Source organism: Myxine glutinosa, chromosome 1 (assembly GCF_964187855.1).
Source record: "Myxine glutinosa chromosome 1, kmMyxGlut1.1, whole genome shotgun sequence".
In the NCBI taxonomy this organism is placed as follows: domain Eukaryota; kingdom Metazoa; phylum Chordata; class Myxini; order Myxiniformes; family Myxinidae; genus Myxine; species Myxine glutinosa.
In genome coordinates, this window is record NC_136261.1 from 364,063,915 (window position 1) to 364,084,418 (window position 20,504).

The 20,504-nt window shown below is 42.5% G+C and overlaps 1 protein-coding gene across 10 annotated transcripts in view; it reads left to right on the plus strand.

Annotated features, from left to right (window-relative positions):
- LOC137414383 (uncharacterized) overlaps nt 1-19,352 on the plus strand; it is a 92,801-nt gene extending 73,449 nt beyond the window's left edge. For 5 of the 10 annotated variants that reach the window (XM_068099916.2, XM_068099911.2, XM_068099921.2 and 2 more), the window contains one exon: nt 9,774-11,400. In XM_068099916.2, coding sequence (XP_067956017.1) covers nt 9,774-11,308 — 1,535 coding nt within the window. In that variant the 3' untranslated portion in view covers nt 11,309-11,400. Of the gene's footprint in view, nt 1-9,773; nt 11,401-16,915 lie in introns of those variants that run through there. The other 5 variants (XM_078770028.1, XM_078770026.1, XM_078770027.1 and 2 more) reach the window with 2 other exon arrangements.
- The last annotated feature ends 1,152 nt before the right edge of the window (nt 19,353-20,504 follow it).

Sequence of the window (20,504 nt, forward strand, 5' to 3'; positions counted from 1 at the left end):
AGGTCTTTGAAGATGTAGACCAGGTTTGAGTTACAGTGCATTCAGAAAGTATTCAGACCCCTTCACTTTTTTCACATTTTGTTATGTTGCAGCCTTATGCTGAAATCGTTTAAATTCATTTTTTCCCTCATCAATCTACACTCAATACCCCATATTGACAAAGAGAAAACAGGATTTTAGAAAGTTTTGCAAATTTATTTAAAAGAAAAAACTGAAATTTCACATTGACATAAGTATTCAGACCCTTTGATATGACACTTGAAATTTAGCTCAGGTGCTTCCCATTTCTCTTGATCATCTTTGAGATGTTTCTACATCTTGATTGGAGTCCACCTGTGGTAAATTAAATTGATTGGACATGATTTGGAAAGGCACACCTATCTATATAAGGTCTCACAGCTGACAATGCATATCAGAGCAAAAACCAAGCCATGAGGTCGAAGGAACTGCCTGCAGAGCTCAGAGACAGGATTGTGTCGAGGCACAGATCTGGGGAAGCCTACAAAAAAATCTCTGCTGCATTGAAGGTTCCCAAGAGCACAGTGGCCTCCATAATTCTTAAATGGAAGAAGTTTGGAACAACCAGGACTCTTCCTAGAGCTGGCCGCCCTGTCAAACTGAGCAATCAGGGAAGATTCGGAAAAACCGAGCAATCGGGGGACAAACACCTTGAGAATATGAGCCGTTTTTATTACGGAGCTGTTATAACACGTGCGGGAGATAGGAGGGCACGAAACTGGCCGGGCCTTTCTCGAAATATATTTCCCAATGATCTTCATTTATATGCAAGCAGGCAATGTGTTCAGCCCAGTGGAGATAATAATATTGTAAGTGTTTCCCTCCAAGAATATGCCACGCACCGACAGTGCCACGCATACAATCTTGAAGGTCAGGTTCCAACATGGGATGGCCTGTTCTCCTGAAAAACCCACAATGTGTTTTTAAATCTTCAGATAAGCAGAGAGAAACACAGACCAGCTTTGTGGTCAGAACAACAAATCCAAGAGAAAAAGATCACAGAGCATGACATATGCATCCTCAGCCTGTTCAGCAGACTAATGAGAAAAGGTTTGATAAAGCAACCATCAGCTCCCACAAGGGCCTTGGTAAGAGAGGTGACCAAGAACCCAATGGTCACTGGCTGAGCTCCAGAGATCCTGTGTGGAGATGGGAGAAACTTCCAGAAGGACAACCATCACTGCAATACTCCACCGATCTGGGCTTTACGGCAGAGTGGCCAGACGGAAGCCTCTCCTCAGTGATAGATGCATGAAAGCCCGCTTGGATTTTGCAAAAAAGCACCTAAAGGACTCTCAGACTGTGAGAAACAAGATTCTGTGGTTTGATGAAACCAGGATTGAACTGTTTAGCCTCAATTATAAGCGTCATGTCTGGAGGAAACCAGGCACCGCTCATCACCTGCCCAATACCATCCCAACGGTGAAGAATGGTGGTCGCAGCATCATGCTGAGGGGGTATTTTTCAGCAGCAGGGACTGGGGGACTGGTCAGGGTTGAGGAAACAATGAATGGAGCAAAGTACAGAGATATCCTTAATGAAAACCTGAAACAGAGCGCTCAGGACCTCAGACTGGGCCGAAGGTTCGCCTTCCAACAGGTCAATGACCCGAAGCACACAGCCACGACAACGCAGGAGTGGCTTAGGGACAACTCTGTGAAGGTCCTTGAGTGGCCCAGCCAGAGCCCTGACCTGAACCCAATCGAACATCTCTGGAGAGACCTGAAGATGGCTGTCCACCGACGGTCCCCATCCAACCTGACAATGCTTGAGAGGATCTGCAGAGAAGAATGGCAGAAAATCCCCAAATCCAGGTGTGCAAAGCTTGTCGCGTCATACCGAAGAAGACTCGAGGCTGTAATTGCTGCCAAAGGTGCTTCAACTAAGTACTGAGTTAAGGGTCTGAATACTTATGTCAATGTGATATTTCAGTTTTTTCTTTTTAATAAATTTGCAAAACTTTCTAAAATCCTGTTTACTCTTTGTGATTATGGGGTATTGAGTGTAGATTGATGAGGGGAAAAATGAATTTAAACGATTTCAGCATAAGGATGCAACATAACAAAATGTGAAAAAAGTGAAGGGGTCTGAATACTTTCTGAATGCACTGCAAGTCTTGAGGTTGGCCAGATTTTGTTTTCTGCATTTTATGAGTGGACACATACTTCTTCTGGGCTTTGTGGAATAATCTGAAGTTGCTTTCCAGGAAGAGAACGAAAGTTGTTTGGAGGAAACTGCCTCACTACATGATTCTGTATACCAGGGCCAAGGGTATTGATGTTATAAATTTTGGGGTAGGGCATATATATGGATTTAGGTAGATCTGTATCGGTGTCATGCTTCGTCAGTCGAGTTAGAACAATCTCGATGTAATAAGTCCTGTTAGCCCAGTTTGTCGGATCAAGTGTGTACCTGTGATCATACGAGGATGATCCGGTGATAGGTAGAATAGGGACTAAGATAATTCCCCTGTGTGTCAGACCTGGTGATCAATCCATTGTCCCGTATGGCCACGCACTCTTATAGACACTTGGCTAGGCCCTTAGCTGCACACATTAATTAATTTCCCTCTCCCACAATAAGACTTACAGAACCACAGGCAGGAAGCCAGATCGGGGCACTGCCGATGGGGCCGCAGCCAGCCACATCACCAGCTGCCATAGCAGGCAAACATCGTGCAAGGCAGGCTGAGGCCACGCCCACCGCGCGATGGATGGACAGGGAGGGTTTGGTGGGCGGGTCGCACAACTGGTGGGAGGGGGATTCGTGAATTGGTAAGAGGCCCGGATGACGTCAGAGCACGCCGAACAAGAGACTTGGAGCGGCAGACATTTTGTCACTTTGGTCCAGACTTTGGTCGTGAACGTTTTTGTGCCAACATTTTCCCTTCTCGTTCCTCGATCCATCCTGCCTGTACCTCCGTCTCAACCTGCTTCTCGCTTTGGCTTCTGCCCTTCCTAGACCTCCCTTCTGCCCTTCCCAGACCTCCCTTCTGCCCTTGCCTTTCGCTCCGTTTGGACCCTTCTTCCTTTTACGAATCGCGAATTACCTACTCGACGATGGACGATGGAGCAACGTTGGAGCACCATTGATTCTCCTCCCTGGCGTTCACGTGCGAGTGAGGCTTGCGACTGGAGCGGGCGAGACCGGGGCGAGCGAGTGGCTCTGCCTAGCAGTGTGCAGACGGGGGCGCATCGAGGCCTGTCTTCCCACCGACCGGAGCTGTGTCGGACGACACGCTCGAGCTGGAGAATTCCTGACAACCCGACATTCAGACAGATAAGACGCATCCACAAACACGACGAGTTATTTTCGATTATCCTTCCATTTGTGCTGTATGTGAAGTCTGTGCGTAGGGACGTGGGGACCTAGGTCTTAGTTCTTCCGTCGCGTTCCTTTGTTCTCGGAGTCGGCAATAAAGTTGCGTATTTTTGTACAGCAATTCCATGTTTGGTTGATTTATTAATTTACAGGTGAAGACTGAGCGGACCGTCAGGTAAGCGCGGCATCCTACCCCAATCCCCCGGCTCGTGTATCGATCCGCCATTGAATTGGAAACGCCTCAAAATAAGCTCGATTCCATCCGTGGACGCTCGGTCTTAACTGAACCAGCTACACGATAGTATGTTCACTGCAGACGTGATGTTATAAGTTTGTATATAAGGGAAAAAATTTCAATCAAAAAAAACAATTCCACTTTGACATTATGGGGTATTAGGTGTAGATCTGTGACAAAAAAATCTCAATTAAATCAAAGGTGTGTTTCTTTTCTAAATCATGTCCATTCAATTGAGTTGGCCACAGGTGGACTGCAATCAAGTTGTTGAGACATCTCAAGGATGATCAAAGGAAATTGGATGTGCCTGAGCTCAATTTGGAGTGTCATAACAAAGGGGTTGACCACTTATTGACTCCACATATGTTTCAACTTTTCCTTTTTAATTGATTTTTTTAATTTTCAATCAAAAAAACAATTCCACTTTGACATTATAGGGTATTATGTGTAGATCTGTGACAAAAAAAATATCTCAATTCAATCAATTTTCAATTCAGGCTGAAACACAACAAACTGTGAAAAAAGTCAAGGAGGGTGAATACTTTCTGAAGGCACTGTATGTGGAAATGAGGCGGATCTAGGCCATGAGTGAGTGGGCTCTCACTCTGGAACAGAAGGAGCAATGCCTCACAATGTCTCAGGAACTCAATGATCATGTAGACTTAGAGAATGCTGAAAACTTCTTGCCCAACATCATTACAGGTGACGAGACTTGGGTTAACGGTTACAACACCGAGATGAAGCATGTCATTTCAGTGGAAGACCCAGTGGTCACCTTGACCAAAAGAGGTGTTGTACAACAGGAGTTTGTTCCACAAGGTCACATGGTGAATCAGTGTTTTTTGTTTTTTTTTTGACTTGTGAAATGCTGAAGAGTAGGCATTTTGATGGAAGTGGCCGGAGAAATGGGAGTCTGTTTTGTGGATTTTCTTTTTTTTATGCCTCCGCCGACGAAGTTGCCGGAGGCATTATGTTTTCGGGTTGTCCCGTCCGTACAGGCTAAACCTCGCTTTTCTCAGCAACCATATGTCCGATTGAGACGAAACTTTCAGGGTAGGAGTGACACCCATGCAGAATATTTTTATGATCATTGTGACGTCATAGGCCACGTGGTATGGCAGCCATTTTGGATTAAAAGACACCATCAGGTCTTTGAAGAACAATTGGACAATTGAAGAAAAGAATTAAACTAGACATCAAATTTGTTGTCCAAACAAAATTGGACAATTCGACAAAACTAATTGAAGAACAATTAAACTAGACATCCCATTTATTGTATTAGAAAATTATTTCTTGGAAACTGCTGAATGGAAAAATTTGAAACTTGGCACATTGTCAAGTACTCCCAATGGGGAACAAAAGCATGATAATGATGACATCATAGGTGAAGTGGTATACCAGCCAAAAATGTTTCAATTTAATTCCTTATCCTAAAAATATGAAATTGCATGCACATGATCTATGACCCATTTGTATTGAAATATTAAATTTATGACATCATAGGTCATATGGTTTTGGCAGTGTCGTATAAATTTAGTCTTGAAATAATTGACTAATCAAGAATCCAATGTCCAAACTTGACAGAAGATGATTGACAGATTTTTAATTCACGTGGAGGACCTCACTTTGGTTACAAGGAAGATATACGACAAAGAAACCTTTTAGCAGAAATCCCAATTCAAGAAGAACACACACTGCAAAAGTCCCAAACAAAATCCTAAGCAAATCCTCAACAAAGTTATCAAGTAAAATGCTGTGTCAAACTAATATAACATTAACCACACTTTTGTAAGCCTTACACGAGAGTGTGTAATTTATTTCACTAGAGAAAAGTATTTATCCAGCCCCAGTTGCTATGCAACTATCTTTCCTCCAAAGGGAGAAAGGGTGCCTAATCAATTACAGATGTTAACACTTTGTAATGTAAGCTTAACACACTACACATATATTTATTCATATTCCTAACAAGTAAAAAGATTTGTTATATTGGTTACATCATATTAACTATGTGTAGTTAAAATGTAAAGAGAATTAAGGAAAACGATTTTGCAGACAAAATATGCTTTGAGTCTTCTTTATCACTCGCCAGGTGTGCATAGATATGCAGTACTGGTTTGACCTTGCCAGCCTTCATGATTCCAAGTTTTTAGAAGTTTTCTGCATCTTGTAACTTTTCTCAAACTTGTATTATATAGTGGAATCTAAATACATAACTATTCGCAGAATATAATGATTATACAGACTTGCCATTTAATATGGAATATTTTTTTTGTGGGGGTGAACTTACTTTTCAAGATGACTTAGAACCAAAAGTTCATTGGAATTATGTTGAAATTATTCTAGATTTTGTTAATGTGACCTTTAAAAGAAACAAAAACCACATTTGACATTTCGAATCAAATAAATTGATCCTTGAAAGTGATGTAAACTGATATCGAACTCAATTATCGGACAGTACTGTGTTAAACTTCTGTACGTTTTCCAGAAGTATCTCTTTATTTTACACATGAGCCAAAAAAAATTTCAACAAAAACAAAAGTTAAATTATGACTGGGATTACGGACAGTAAAATTACAGTTCAGTACTTCATGTAACCCCCACGAGCATTCAGGAGAGCACGTACACATTGAGGCATGCTGTTCACGAGATTTGCCAAGGTTTGGACAGGAATCGCTTGCCATGCAGTGACAATAGCCTGCTGCAATTCACGCACAGAGGTCGGCTGCTGGTCCAAGTTAATTAATTCTGTTAATTCAGAATTTCTGCGTTAATTAATTCTGCGTTAATTCTGCCCACAAGTTCTTATTCGGATTCATATCCGGGGACATGGCAGGCCACTCCATATGCTCGACACCATGGTCAACAAGAAAGTGTTGGATCATGCGAGCACGATGAGGCTGTGCATTGTCATCTTGGAAGACACAGTTTCCTCGAAAGGCTGCATGAGCAAATGGAAGCAGTTTCTTCCAGAATGGCCCTGCACTTGAATTGGTTCAGGTTTCCATTCAGAACAACCAGGTCAGTTTTGCCCCCTGCATGAAAAGCAGCCCAAATGGTCACCCCACCACCTCCAGCTTGGACTCTTGGCACTATACAATCTTCGTTGTAGGCTTCATGCACTTGTCTGCGCACTCGGACGCAGCCATCTTGACGATAGACCAAAAATCTAGGCTCGTCACTGAAGGTCACATGATTCCAGTGTCCTGGCTGCCATTGACGGTGCTCTCTGGCCCACTGCAATCGGTGCTGGCTGTGTTGTCTGGTCAGGCGTGTCTTTCTCAGGGGACGCCTGGCACGATAGCCTGCTTGAACCAGTCGTTGGTTGACTAGCCTTCTGGATACAGGCACATTTGTCAGTTGCTGCCACTCAGCCCTAAGCCGATTAGCTGACTTGGTACGGCCATTGCAGACTAACCGGTGCAGCTGGCGATCATCTCTCCTTGTGATTCTGCGGGGACGTCCTGGCCTCGGTATTGGAGTAGGGACACCCCTCTGAGCATTTCGTTTCAGGATCTTTGACACCTGACCTTGAGTGATGCCATACTGCCAAGCAATAGCACGCTGTTTCATGCCGGAATTTCGTAAAGCCACCACTCCATGACAAACAGCATTGTCGAGTTGACGGACCATCTCCAGAGGAAGCGGCAATAACTTTTGTAGATGTGCAGCAGTTGATTTCCACTAATACAGAACGCAACAACCCTTATATACCTGATTGTGAAGCCAATCGTCAAATGTACCTGTCCTTACATTTTGTCACGCCACCTGTGATATTATCCTGTTATTGACTTCTTGCTGCGAAAGACAATCAGTGACATGGTTCTTTTGACAAAGAAATCACCAAAGCGTAAAAGAAACTCACCAGATTGATATACTGAGTTCAGAAAGTAAACTCAAGTCAAGAATAAAAAAAATATTCCATATTAAATGCCAAGTCTGTAGATGTTATATAAAGAGTATATTTATTGATTATATAGACATGAATTGAAGAGAAAAACTATTCTTTAGTTTTGTTCCTTATCATTGCAAAGTGGAAAAGAAAGCGCACTCGTGCTGTGGTTGCTATGGACACCCTGCAGTCCTGCACACCAGCCTGCCTGAAGCTACCGGCAACGATTTATGACGCATTTCAGCTCCCTTTACTGAAGGGAAAATATTTACAACTGGTAGACCTTATAAAACACAATTTATGCTGAACTACATATATTAATGAAGCTTTATTCAAGCAATTACAACTCAAGTGATGCAGCAAGCGGTTGAGGCTCACGAAAGTCACTCAGTTCACAAATTAAGTACGCAAATAATTAATTTACACTTCCACAATTCACAATTTAAACTTCCACAATTCCCCCCATTTGTATTGAAATATTAAATTTATGACATCATAGGTCACATGGTTTGGCAGCCATATTGGATTTAACCTAAAACCTTTAAAAAACATCCTCTCCCAAACCACCAAATCGATTGACTCAACTTTACTTGCGTCATTGATTAGGCATGGCGATTAAAAGATGATCGTGAAAACATCATTGGTCACATCTTGTGGCAGCCATATTGGATTGAATGAAAATATAAAATAATTATATCTCTGAAACCGCTCACCCTATCGATGCAAAATTTTACAAATATCATCTAACAGCACTGTTGCATATATTTTGAAAATGATGATGTCATAGGTCACGTGGTTTGGCAGCCATCTTGGATAGAAAAAACGAACCTATCCGATCAACACAAAACTTCACAAACGTGATCCCCTACCCATACAAATGCAGAGTGTACATTTTAAAGGTCATATGTCATGTGGTATGGCAGCCATATCAGTTTGAAAGCTGATATTTAAAAAAATCCCTTCTCTGAAACAGCTTCACCGATCGATGTGAAACCTGTCATAGTTGGTGAAAATGTGATACTTGAAAACAGCTGAAGGGATTTAAATTCAAACTTGCTTATTTTTAGGACAGCGAACGATGGCATCTACCCATTGTGGGACTATGTGGAGGCATATTGGCAACACAGTCACATTGTTCCAGTCTTTTTTTTATTTTGCATACAAAGTCTAGGCTCGTGTAAGAGCAAACACATAAAAAAACAGAAATATAGGATATCTGTGGAAAGGAGAGGGCTGGGACAGGGTACACGGGATAAACAAGATGGACTCCACCAGGACTTTCAGAAAACAGGATTTGAAAAAGGTGGATTTGGGGAGTATTAACGGGGGTAGAAAAGATCAAGGATTTGGTTGGGGGAAGATGAAAGATGGTGGTGAACAGCTGTTTTGAAGACCTAGAGGGAAGAGTGGGATTGAAAAGAGTGTGTGTTTGTTCCAGAGGTGAGAAAAAAGAGGAATGAAAGAGTGAAGGTGAGAATAGAGTCTTGATTTTGGCAGTTTCACCAGAAGAGGGTTGCTGGCAGATATTGTGCATAATGCAGGAATATTTGGTGTACAGAGCAGGGGAAACTAGGCCGAGAAGAGTCGATAGAAGACAGAAACACCACCAACCTGTCTGCGGTGACATAGTGAAATGCCCTCAGAGTCAGCTTTATTGTGGGAGATATCAATGATCCTAAAAGCTTTGGTTTCTACAGCATGAAGCTGAGCTAGGTGTGAGGCAGGAGCGCCAGCCCAGAGGGGAGAGCAGTACTCCATCAAGAAATGTTGCATCACATCATCTGATTCCCAATATTTTGTATACATCTTTACACCCTTTCTGCACATGATTTATTCCACATTCAGTACTTCATCTTAATAGTCTCCCTGTCATGGGGAGACCCATGCATTTTTCTCACATCCTGTGGTCTGATGACTTTCTTCCTCATAAATAAGAGTAGGCTACGCTCATTGTGTGTTTTGATCCTGTGAAGTCTGTGGTTCAAATTGCCAGGTAATGAATTGCCATCGTCAAATTTTGAAATTGGATTGGTTGTTTGAAATTGACATAATTGAGAGGATGCTTCAAACGACATGAGTGCAGGTGTGATGATTTACCAAAATGATAAATCATACTCAAAAAAATGTCTTTCTAGTAGTTATGTGTGTGTAGCACCTTCTGTGCCTCAATATCATCATGGGTTGAGATGCTGGTAAAGTGGCTGCCTTGCAAAATCACGATTGCTTTGACGAATTTTAATTATTGTGTGAAATATTAAATACATTACACGAACATTGTCATTACAATGTTTTCTCTGTATGTTTGCTCAGGCAACCCACAGAATGTCCAGATGTTCCCCTGTGGCAAATGCTGTTTGAAGTCGACCACAGAATCTGCACTTCAGCTGCACATGAAAAAGCACCATGAGATTACTGCTGATACGATGTACAAATGTTTTAAGTGCCCATACAGTACCCATTTAAAAGACCTTTTGTCTGTACATTTCCAGACGCACATGATCAAAAATGAGCAAAACACATTCACACAGAATGAATTTCCTCACAAAGTCCATCAGCCATCAATCTGGCAACAGGATGCTGAAACAGGAAGTAGTAATTATGAAATATCGTTTATTCCTCCATCAGACCTTCAAATGCATATGAAAACCCACAGTCGTGACCACATGTACGAATGTAGAATTTGTGGAAAATCTTTCATGACCCTTTCAAAGGTTAAAGCTCATGTGCAAATTCACAGTGTTGACCGTCCATACAAATGCACATCTTGTGGAAAATCTTTCATCAACCCATCAAAACTTAAAGTTCACACACAAACTCACAGTGTTGACCGTCCATACAAATGCACATCTTGTGGAAAATCTTTCAATGCCTCATCAAACCTGAAAGAGCACATGCATATTCATAGTTCTGATCGTCCACACATATGCACAACCTGTGGAAAATCTTTCAAAAGGTCATCAAACCTTAAAACTCACATTAGAGGTCACAGTGGTGATCGCCCATACAAATGTGAAATTTGCGGAAAATCTTTCAAAATCTCATCGACTCTGAAATCACACATGCGAATTCACAGCATTGAACGTCCATTCAAATGCACAACATGTGAAAAATCTTTCAAGCATTCATCACACCTGAAAATGCATATACGAATTCACATTGGTGAGTTTCCATACAAATGTCAAACTTGTGAGAAATCTTTCATTGCATCCTCAGACCTCAAAAGGCATATGAAGATCCATAGTACATTGTACCAACACAAATGTGGAAATTGTGAAAAAGCTTTCGTTCAACTATCAGATCTTCACCGGCACATGAAGATCCACAGTTGTGAGCTCCCAAACAAATGCACAATTTGTGAAAAATCTTTCAAAATTCCATCGCACTTGAAAATTCACATGAGAAGTCACACTGGTGAGCGCCCATACAAATGCACAATTTGTGTAAAATCTTACATGAAGTCATCAGACCTGAAAACTCACATGCGAGGTCACACTGGTGAGCGTCCATACCAATGCACAATTTGTGTAAAATCTTTCATTCGGTCATCGGACCTGAAAATTCACATGAGAGGTCACACTGGTCACCGTCCTTACGAATGCACATTATGTGGGAAGTCTTTCAAAAAACCTGCACACCTGAAATCTCACGAGAGATGCCACACTGGCGAGCGCCCATTCAAATGCCCGACTTGTGTAAAATGCTTCCTTCGGCCATCCGATCTGAAAATTCACATGAGAGGTCACACTGGTGATCGCCCATACAAATGCGAAATTTGTGGAAAATCTTTCAGTGCCTCATCAAACCAAAAAGCGCATATGAAGATCCACCGATGTGCACGCCAATAAATATGTATAACTATTTAATCATTAAACATTTATTTAAGCATTAAGAGACACAGGAATATTCACATATATGGAAATAAAAAGTGAAAGTATCATGACTTGAAAAATTAATTGAAGAAAACGTAGGATTTGAAGAAATTTGACGTCATCCCAGTGATAGTTTTAGCAAATGGAGTAACAAAGAACATAGCAAAAAAATTTAAAGGGGAAATTTTACTATAAAGGGCTACAATTGTGGGCCGTCCATTTTTCAGTGACAGTCCTTGAGAGGGCCCTTGTAGTAAACAAATGATTCACAACACTTTCGCTTTCCTTAATGACATTGTTACTTTGATGCAGGAGGACATCATTTGATCCATCATGCCTTCACTATATGAACACCACGTTAATTCATTCTTTCAGTTTATCAGCTTAAATTCACTGGGGAGGGTTGTGGGGCAGGGGGGCAGCATGGCAAGTACAGGGACATTGACTGGGGGCCACACCAATAGCCACTCATGACTAATCTAATTTGACAGAGAAAGCAATTAGGTCACGAGCACGGTCTCCAGAGGTTTGAACTGCTTTACCATCATTGTGCAACCAGCCTAAACCACCAAACGAAGCAGCCAGAACAAAACAAGTGCAATTCACTCCTGACACCGTGTATTGAATCGAACAAATGGCACAGGGCAAGAGGCAAGAAGCAATCACAAATAACAAAAAATGAATCTATAATAATATCAAACTTTGCAAGTGTACTAAGTGAACTCCAAGGGAGTGCATGAATGAAAAATGGGTGTTTGGATGTGTAAAAACGCACCTTTTGAAGATAATTTTGGGGGTGCTCATCATAAAAGAAACAAGAAAATAAGCCTTACCAAAATGGTGGTGTGTCATCTCGGTCAGCCTTCTGTCACGTCACTGGGTTCGTAAGCCACCATTTTATTTGGCCTGCTCAAAAATGCTTTGCCTTGGAACCACGATGACCTCTCATGGACTAATTAAAGTATATAATCAAAATTTGGATTTGAAGATCGGAACCCATGGACTAAATAAGTATTGAAATCTGAAAAATTTAAGAAACTAGCAATTCTTATAACAAGTGTATTTATGTAAGCAAGGCTGTCATCCCTCCTTCTGCACTGTCATCTTAATTCACACCTCCATAGTATAAGGTGTCACTGAACTGGGATCTGCAATACTTGTGATTAATATTTGAAGTGTTAAAAAAAACCTGTCCTTTTGTATGTGTACTGTATGCTATTGAGATGTCCAGGGTGTTCAGTTACGAAGCAGCTAGCCAGCACTCGCAAAGCTAGCCGTTCCTTATCAACGCTTTTGAATGGAGTGCTTGCTTGAGTGCTTCAGCCACTTGGCGAGTGCTCTACAAGAAACTTGGTAACTGAACACACCCAGATTCATTACATGGCGACAAGGATAAACATCTATACCATGACTTATTTCAGCCATATTGATGAATTCTTCCCTTAGGGGGAAGATTTCGACATGACTCATGGCAAGGACGAATTGGTAGAAATTGAAAGCGGGTGTTATTTTAAAAAAAAAAAAATTCAAACGTGGTTAAAAACGCTTTATTCACTGTCAGTGACTAGGAGAAGGTAGGAGTCTGGAGGGAGGGGAAAGGGTGGGGTGAGAGGAGGGAGGTGGGGTGAGAGAGGGCAGGGGAAAGGGTGGAATGAGGGAGGGGCAGAGAAGGGGATGGGGGGTGGGAAGCGAAGGGGTGGAGTGGGAGGCGAAGTGGTAGAGTGGGAGTCCGGAGGGAGGGGAAGGGTTGGAGCTGGAGTCCGGAGGGAGGGGAAGGAGTGGGATGGGAGGATGCAGAGGATGAGGTGGGAAGAGGCAGGGGAAGCGGTGGAAGAACGGACCCTGTGTTGCCCGGAAACGCTGGGTACCTTTACTCGTCCATAACAATAATAAAAGGCAATGTGTGTCAGTTGTTTAGTTAGTGTGTGTGGCTCCTCCATAACTCCAAAACCACGAAACTTAGCGGCCCCAAACGTTGCATGCATACTAAGGGAACGTCAAAGGAGTGCATGATTGAAAAGTGGGTATTTGGATAAATATAAGTAACCCCTTTGAAGAGAAATAATGCTGTAACTTCATGAAAGGCGTTATCACCTGTCAGCTCAACATCACCGAGCATGGGTCCTAGCTGCCATTTTGTTTCGGCCTATTCAAACGTGCTTTGCTTTGAAAACACGATCTACTCTCTCGGACTAACGAGAGTGTACAGTCAAAGTCTGTGTTCGGGTTTGAGGATTGGATCTCGAGGACTAAATAAGTGCCAAAATCTGGAGTGAAATCTGAAGATTTAAAGAAATCAGTGATTCTTATAACTTAGCATACTTATTTATATGCAAGAGAGGCTGTCGTACCTCTTCCATATCTACACAAGAAAATACAAAAACGTAATTAATTAGTCGGGAGGCCAGGGAGATTCCCGAGAAATATTTTTTTACTTCTTTTCGAGTTAAGACGGTATTTGAACAATAGAATGTACTGCATACATAATATATTGTTATGGCCACGGCTTTCGAGTTTAATGCGAGGGGGATTCCCTGGTTCTCTTTGAACTTATCGGACCTGAGGCTACCGAGCACAAATAACTTTCTACCACGGCAGGTTGCTAGCCAACCGCAAATGCCAATTGGTCCACTACGCGGTTACAGGGTTCTCTGTCTAAACACCGTTTACCTGTACCACATGACTTTCCAATGGGGGGTTATGCACCAATGCACCAATCTTGTCTTGATTAAATCTTAATTAAGGTGGCTGAGCTTACTGCTTGGTGCATGCTGGACTGTAATGAGCCAATTTGTTAGAGAATTATAACCTCCCAAGCTAACCTAAGTGCGAACAGCACTGGATTAATGGAGGAAATGACAGGCACGGACAGATTGGAAAGGAACGTCAACAAGGGATTTATTATTACAAGCAGAATCATGCAACGGTGGGAGTGAACTCAAGCGCTTTCATGTACAGCAGGAGAAATCAAAAGGGGGGGAATGTAATGCAAAATGCTTGAGCAATCACAGCAACGACGCATGCAGCAATATTTACAGGCAGAAAATAAAATGGACGAGATGCAGACTTAATTATATGCCTTACATACCAGCTATGAACAATACAGGATACCCATCAGACCATCCGCGGAGGGAGAAAACAACAGAAGATAGTGAAAGTATGAGGGTCAATTGCCTCTTGCTTACCGGACGGAAGCAGACGTGCTTCCACGACAGAAGCGCTAAAGGAGGGGGTAAAGAGGAAAGAAATACTGTTGTGTCTATGGTGTGTTGAGTCATAGAGGGTGCAGGTGTGTGTGTGTGTGTGTGTGTGTGTGTGTGTGTGTGTGTGTGTGTGTTGCAAGAGAGCTGCGAAAGTGCGTTATCAGTGATGGTCAATCCGGAGGGGTCAGGCTGCAGAAATGCCGCCAATTGTTAATGCACTCTTCAGGGATGGGGAGTCTGCGTTCAAGGGAGAATGATACAAATAAAAGAACGCTGAGAAAAGAAAGTGTGATATGATAGTCTACTGTGTGGGATTTTTAGGTACGTGTATGCGTGGCTTGGCCTTAACATGCGCCTAACTATGTGCTCGCTCCATCCGTCCACCACTTCGGCTCCCAGCTACAGTCCGTCAACGTGAGGGCCACTCCTCGAGCCCAGATCGTCCACCCTTGAAGGACCGAGGACAGGATGAGCACCAAAAACCAATGTGCAGATCAAGCTAAAATCAACACACACTCATACACATACACACACACACACACACACACACACACACACACACACACACGAGAGAGAGATAGAGAGATAGAGATTGATTGTGATTGAGAGCTTTCACCTGCGGCACTTGTATAATCCCTTCGCAAGGGTGGGTTCTATAAGTGGATCTAGAATTCTCTTGGTGCAACAATGCCTGCTGATTAGTGCATCCTCACCTAGCCCTGCCTTTGCCAGACCTCTGCAGCCAATCCTCGCCAGAAGGTCCTTTTGCGTCGGCACAGAACAGAGCTCTGCGTTTAACATGGGTCTGAGCTAGAGACGTGTTATTGGCGCAGGACGAATGCTGGGAGCATGTAATTGTCTGTGAGGATAAACGAGCGATTAAATGTCTACAGGACGCTAATGGTCAAGTAGCGTCTGTCTGTTCTGAGGTTTTCATAAAGTCCGGTGGATGAAGGTGCTGGCTGCCGCTTCCAGCGATCCCCTCTCCATGCTTCTTGCAGCAAATGCTGCTTGGTGGTTAGTGGATGAGGTGAGAATGTTGGCAGAAGGTGAGCAAGTCTTGTGTGGTTGGAGCAGAAGTTGTGGTGAGTGGAGCGGTGAGGTTTTCAGGTCGGGTGGTAATGAATGGCTTGTACAATACCTTAATGCAATGGAAATGAGCGTGAAAATTATAATGAAATGAAAATAAAGTGTAATTTTAAAAACAGTTTAAGAAAAGCTTTGTGTTGTATCATTGTCATGTATCTAAAGGGAAGATTCAGAGATGGGGAAGACAAGGGGCACTTGAAATTTGGCTCGAGTCAAACTAGGTTTGGGCACGATATGCAAATGCTTTTTGGCGCGATATGCAAATGCATTTTTGGCTCACGGCGGTGACCAGCTCGCACACGTCAGACGGAGCTATTGAGAACTAAAACCCACTAGGAAATGAGAAAAAGGGGGAAAAAAAACTTGTCTACCCTTCACCAACGCATTATATCACATATTAACCCACGACACAAGGGGAGGGAACTACTCTAATCTTATATTATAGTACCTGAAGACCTGTATGGTGGGTGCCATTGCCTCTGGGGTTGGTTCCTAAAACTACAACAATATATAGGTCTTTATAACCACTGACTCACTGACTGATATTAATGTTCAGTAGGGGAGAGGCAGGTTAGTTGATACAGTAGGTTAGTTGATACAACCTTTCTCCTGGCCCTCAGAAATGAAACTTGTGTAAATGCTGCCCTCTGTTGTTAGTTAGTTGCATTACATATTGATAAGTTGGTCAAGAAGTTACAGACAAAGAAAGGGTGTGATTCTCCAAAAAACCTGATTTGTGTCCTGAGTAAAAACGCCAACAAAAGGTAAGATGATGTATTGTGATAATACTACATAGATTTCACAGGAGTTCTCATTGGTTGATTATACCTTGTGAAAGTGGCTTTCAGCCTATGCTGCTTTGATTGCCAGGATGATACATGTAAGCATGTGGGCAACATGTGTTGCAAAAAACCCATGGATGGGTAAGATGACACAGTCTGAGTAGGTTAGTTGATACGTGTACGTGTATCAACTAACCCTACCGACCTGTATCAACTAACCCATTCATTTTTTTTTTTTTTACAAGACAATGCTGTAGCCATTTGTAACTGGGCTTCATGCATCATAATATATTTAGGCCGATATAGCCCACACTGTACATCTTTAGAATATAAGAGTTGTGTCCATCTGAGTTGTGGAACTTGTTCCTTTCCTGATATTTGATGCTTGCCGATTCATTTGTTTGGCAGATCTTTTTTTCTCTCCAACTTAACCGTTGTCCTATTGTTAGATATACTTTACTATCAAATTGCATTTTGCATAACTCAATACCACCATCTCCCTATTGCAGGAAAATGCCCCAATTCTACAAACGAAAAACTGAAAGGGCCACCAAAACTCCACCTGACGTAATGAGAAGGGCAGCTGATGAAGTGGAACGCGGAAAGTCATTACGCAGTGCAGCCCAAGATTTTGGCATCGACAAAATGACTTTACACCGTTTCATAGCAAAACGCCAAAAGGATCCTGAGGCAGTCACAGGATATGCTGCTGTTGCATATTCACATTATATCTTTCCATCAGAAATGGAAAAGGACCTGGGAAATCATGTGAAGATGTTAGCCGACATGTTTTATGGCCTCTCTCTTGAGAAATGCTGTCAGCTAGCTTATGAATTTGCTTCTCAAAACGAACTTAAGATGCCAGAATCTTGGAAGGAAAACAGAAAGGCTGGAAAGGCCTGGTGGTTCGGATTTAAAAAGCGTCAAAACCTGTCCATCCGTTCTCCAGAAGCTACTTCACTTGGAAGGGCCACTGCCTTTAATCGTCATTCTGCTGGTGAGTTCTATAACAACCTAGCCCGGGTGATAGATGAGAACCATTTCAAACCTGAGGACATCCACAATCTTGACGAGACAGGATGCACTACAGTCCAGAATCCACGTGATATTGTAACAGAGAAGGGGAAGAAACAAGTTGGTTTGGCTACATCGGCAGAACGGGGTGTTTTAGTTACAGTGGTCTACACAATCAGTGCATCTGGCAATGTGTTGCCACCAATGTTCATTTTTCCACAAGTGAACTTCCGTGATCACTTCACCAGGGGAGGACCACCAGGCTGCATTGGCCAAGCAAACAGATCTGGCTGGATAAACGAAGAACTGTTCCTGGTTTATCTGGGACACCTTATTCGCCATACTCGTTGCTCGTTGGAACGCAAAATTCTTCTAATTCTCGATAATCATGAGACCCATATCTCCCTGCAGACCATTGAGCTGGCCAAAGCCAATGGGATAGTTATGCTCACCATTCCACCACACACATCACATCGTCTGCAACCCCTTGACAGGACTGTGTTTGGTCCATTCAAATCCGCTTATAATCGGGCCATGGACGGTTGGCTAAGGAGAAATCCAGGAAAAACTGTCACGATATATGAAATTCCCAGCCTGGTCACAGAAGCCCAGCTCTCTGCAATGACATCAAGAAACATATTATCCGGATTTCAGAGCACGGGGATTTTCCCGTACAATCGTGACCTCTTCACAGATGCAGATTTTGCCCCTGCCACCGTACGTAACAGATCGCGAAATTGCTGATGTCAACCTTATACAACAGAGCACTGTTGTCCCAACTCAGTTGGAAGCCAGTAGACCTCCATCCTCATGCAGTGTCCCACAAGCCAGCACATCAGAAAACCAGGATTCTCGCCAACCTGGAGATGGCTATGTTCCTCCTGCCAGGATAACCAATGATGATAATCCTGAACCAAGTAGACCTACATCTACAGCCAGCGTACCCCAGTCCAGCTCGCCAATTTTTAACCAAGTTACAGGGCCCCCAGCAAAGCGATATATCTCTCCAAGTGAGATCCACAGTGCACCAAAAGCAGGCCCAAGGAAGATAAAACGCTCCCGAAAGAAAGGGAAGACAATGATCCTGACATCTACTCCTATCCGAAATGAAATTGCACTCGACAAGGAAAAGAAGAAAAATAAATCTGCACCAAAAGTGAAGAAGACCCTTTTCAAGAAAAGGAAAACACTGGTAGTTTCTGACAACAGTAGTTCCTCTGGTAAAGAATCCGCCGTCGTATACGACGACAATTCAGATGAAGATGGGTCATCTGATGATGATATTATCGAAGGTGACTACGTCATCGTAAAAGATGCAGGAAAATCGAGAGTTGTTCACTACATTGCTGGCATTGATGTTGTAGGCAATGGTGAATATGAAGGTATTTTCCTGCAGAAAGTGTCTGGGTGGGTAACTGCTGAAGTAGAAGACATGGTCTTCATTCCAAATGAGGATGATGAAGCCTTATTCCCAGCAGATGACATCATGTGCAAATTGCCACCGCCAAGAATAGTTGGGGGATCTGCACGAAGATCTAATCAACTGAAGTTTGATTACAACTTGAACAAGTGGGATTTATATTAGAAAGAGCGTGTAGGCCTGTAGTCAAATTGTTCATACTGTTAGGTACAGTAATCTACAACTTGTACCTCGGCCTGTATTACTAACCTGGCTCTATAAAATGACTCTCTTGAATTTGAATAAAAGTGAGCAGTTATCCGTCCAAGTTATATCGATATGTGTTACTTTACAAATGTTATGTATTTTAAAAGTTATTATGTTTGTTCTTTTCTGATACTGTACTTTTATGTAAGGACCCCACTGGAAATAAGTCTTTCACAGACTTTGGTGGGCAATCCGAATATATACAGTAATTGTTTTTATGTTCATTTTATACTGTTGTACTGAATAAATAACAAACAAACAGCTTTAATTAACAGTGCTCATTGACTGAAAATACCATTAGCACAAATATTATACAGAAATGATGGTATGTAGCCTAGTTTGATGTGTATCTGTAATTATGTGCATGCTTAATTTGTTACCATTGGCAGAAATACCATGTAAATCGATGTATCATCTAACTCATTCACCATGTAAATCAATGTATCATCTAACTCATTCACCATGTAAATCGATGTATCATCTAACTCATTCACCATGTAAATCAATGTATCATGTAACCCATTCACGCCTACCAAAGTGTATCAACTAACCCACTTGGTCAGGTCAGATGATACGTTTGACAAACAGTTTTTTTGTGAGCCACCATTCCAAGTTTGATAATGCAGCGGATATCTGCTTCACAGATATGTACAAGATCCTGATATTTATTTTGGACAATTCATGAATACTGTCGAGCTAACAGTCTTCATTATAGGCCAACATAACTGAAAAGTGTATCAACTAACCTGCCTCTCCCTTACCTTCCGGATGTCGTTGAAAGCTGAAATTTGGCGTGCTGACGAAACGAGATGCATTTCTGAGAAATGTGAATGTTAGACATGTGAATGTCAGGTGCATTTTTGGGTAAAAGTTGGGAACCTCACTTTTTAACATAATTAGGCTATGCTGATTCGATTAACCTGGTTCCCAAGCCGAATTTTGAGTTTTTGACCTAATTAGCATAAACAAAATGGCCACCAAATTGCCATTTTTGGACAATTTCTTTGAACAAGCATTTATATATTGTTGCGGATCTCTCGAGCCCGTCGACGTACAGAGGGGGGTTAAACCCTTTTCCCCCTTCCAGCTTCGAGTCCATGAGGCCGAGCCGCCACTCCCGTAGCGAGCGTGCGGAAGGGTATCGGGTCGAAACCCCACCTACCTTCGGTACACACGCCGCCACGAGAACGGGGACTGGGCCTCGCACGAGCCACGCTAATCGGATACGCCGAGCGGTTTGCGTGTCACGTGACTCCTGCCGTTAATTCTTTTTGAACCCGATTTGAGCGGTTTTATTCGTGTGATGCTAGGCCAATGGTGTGAAATGACGTGCACGGTCAAATGGAAGGAAGAACACAGGTTTATTTACAATTTATACAGTTGATCAGGGTGAAGAGAAGAGACACAGAGTAGATACT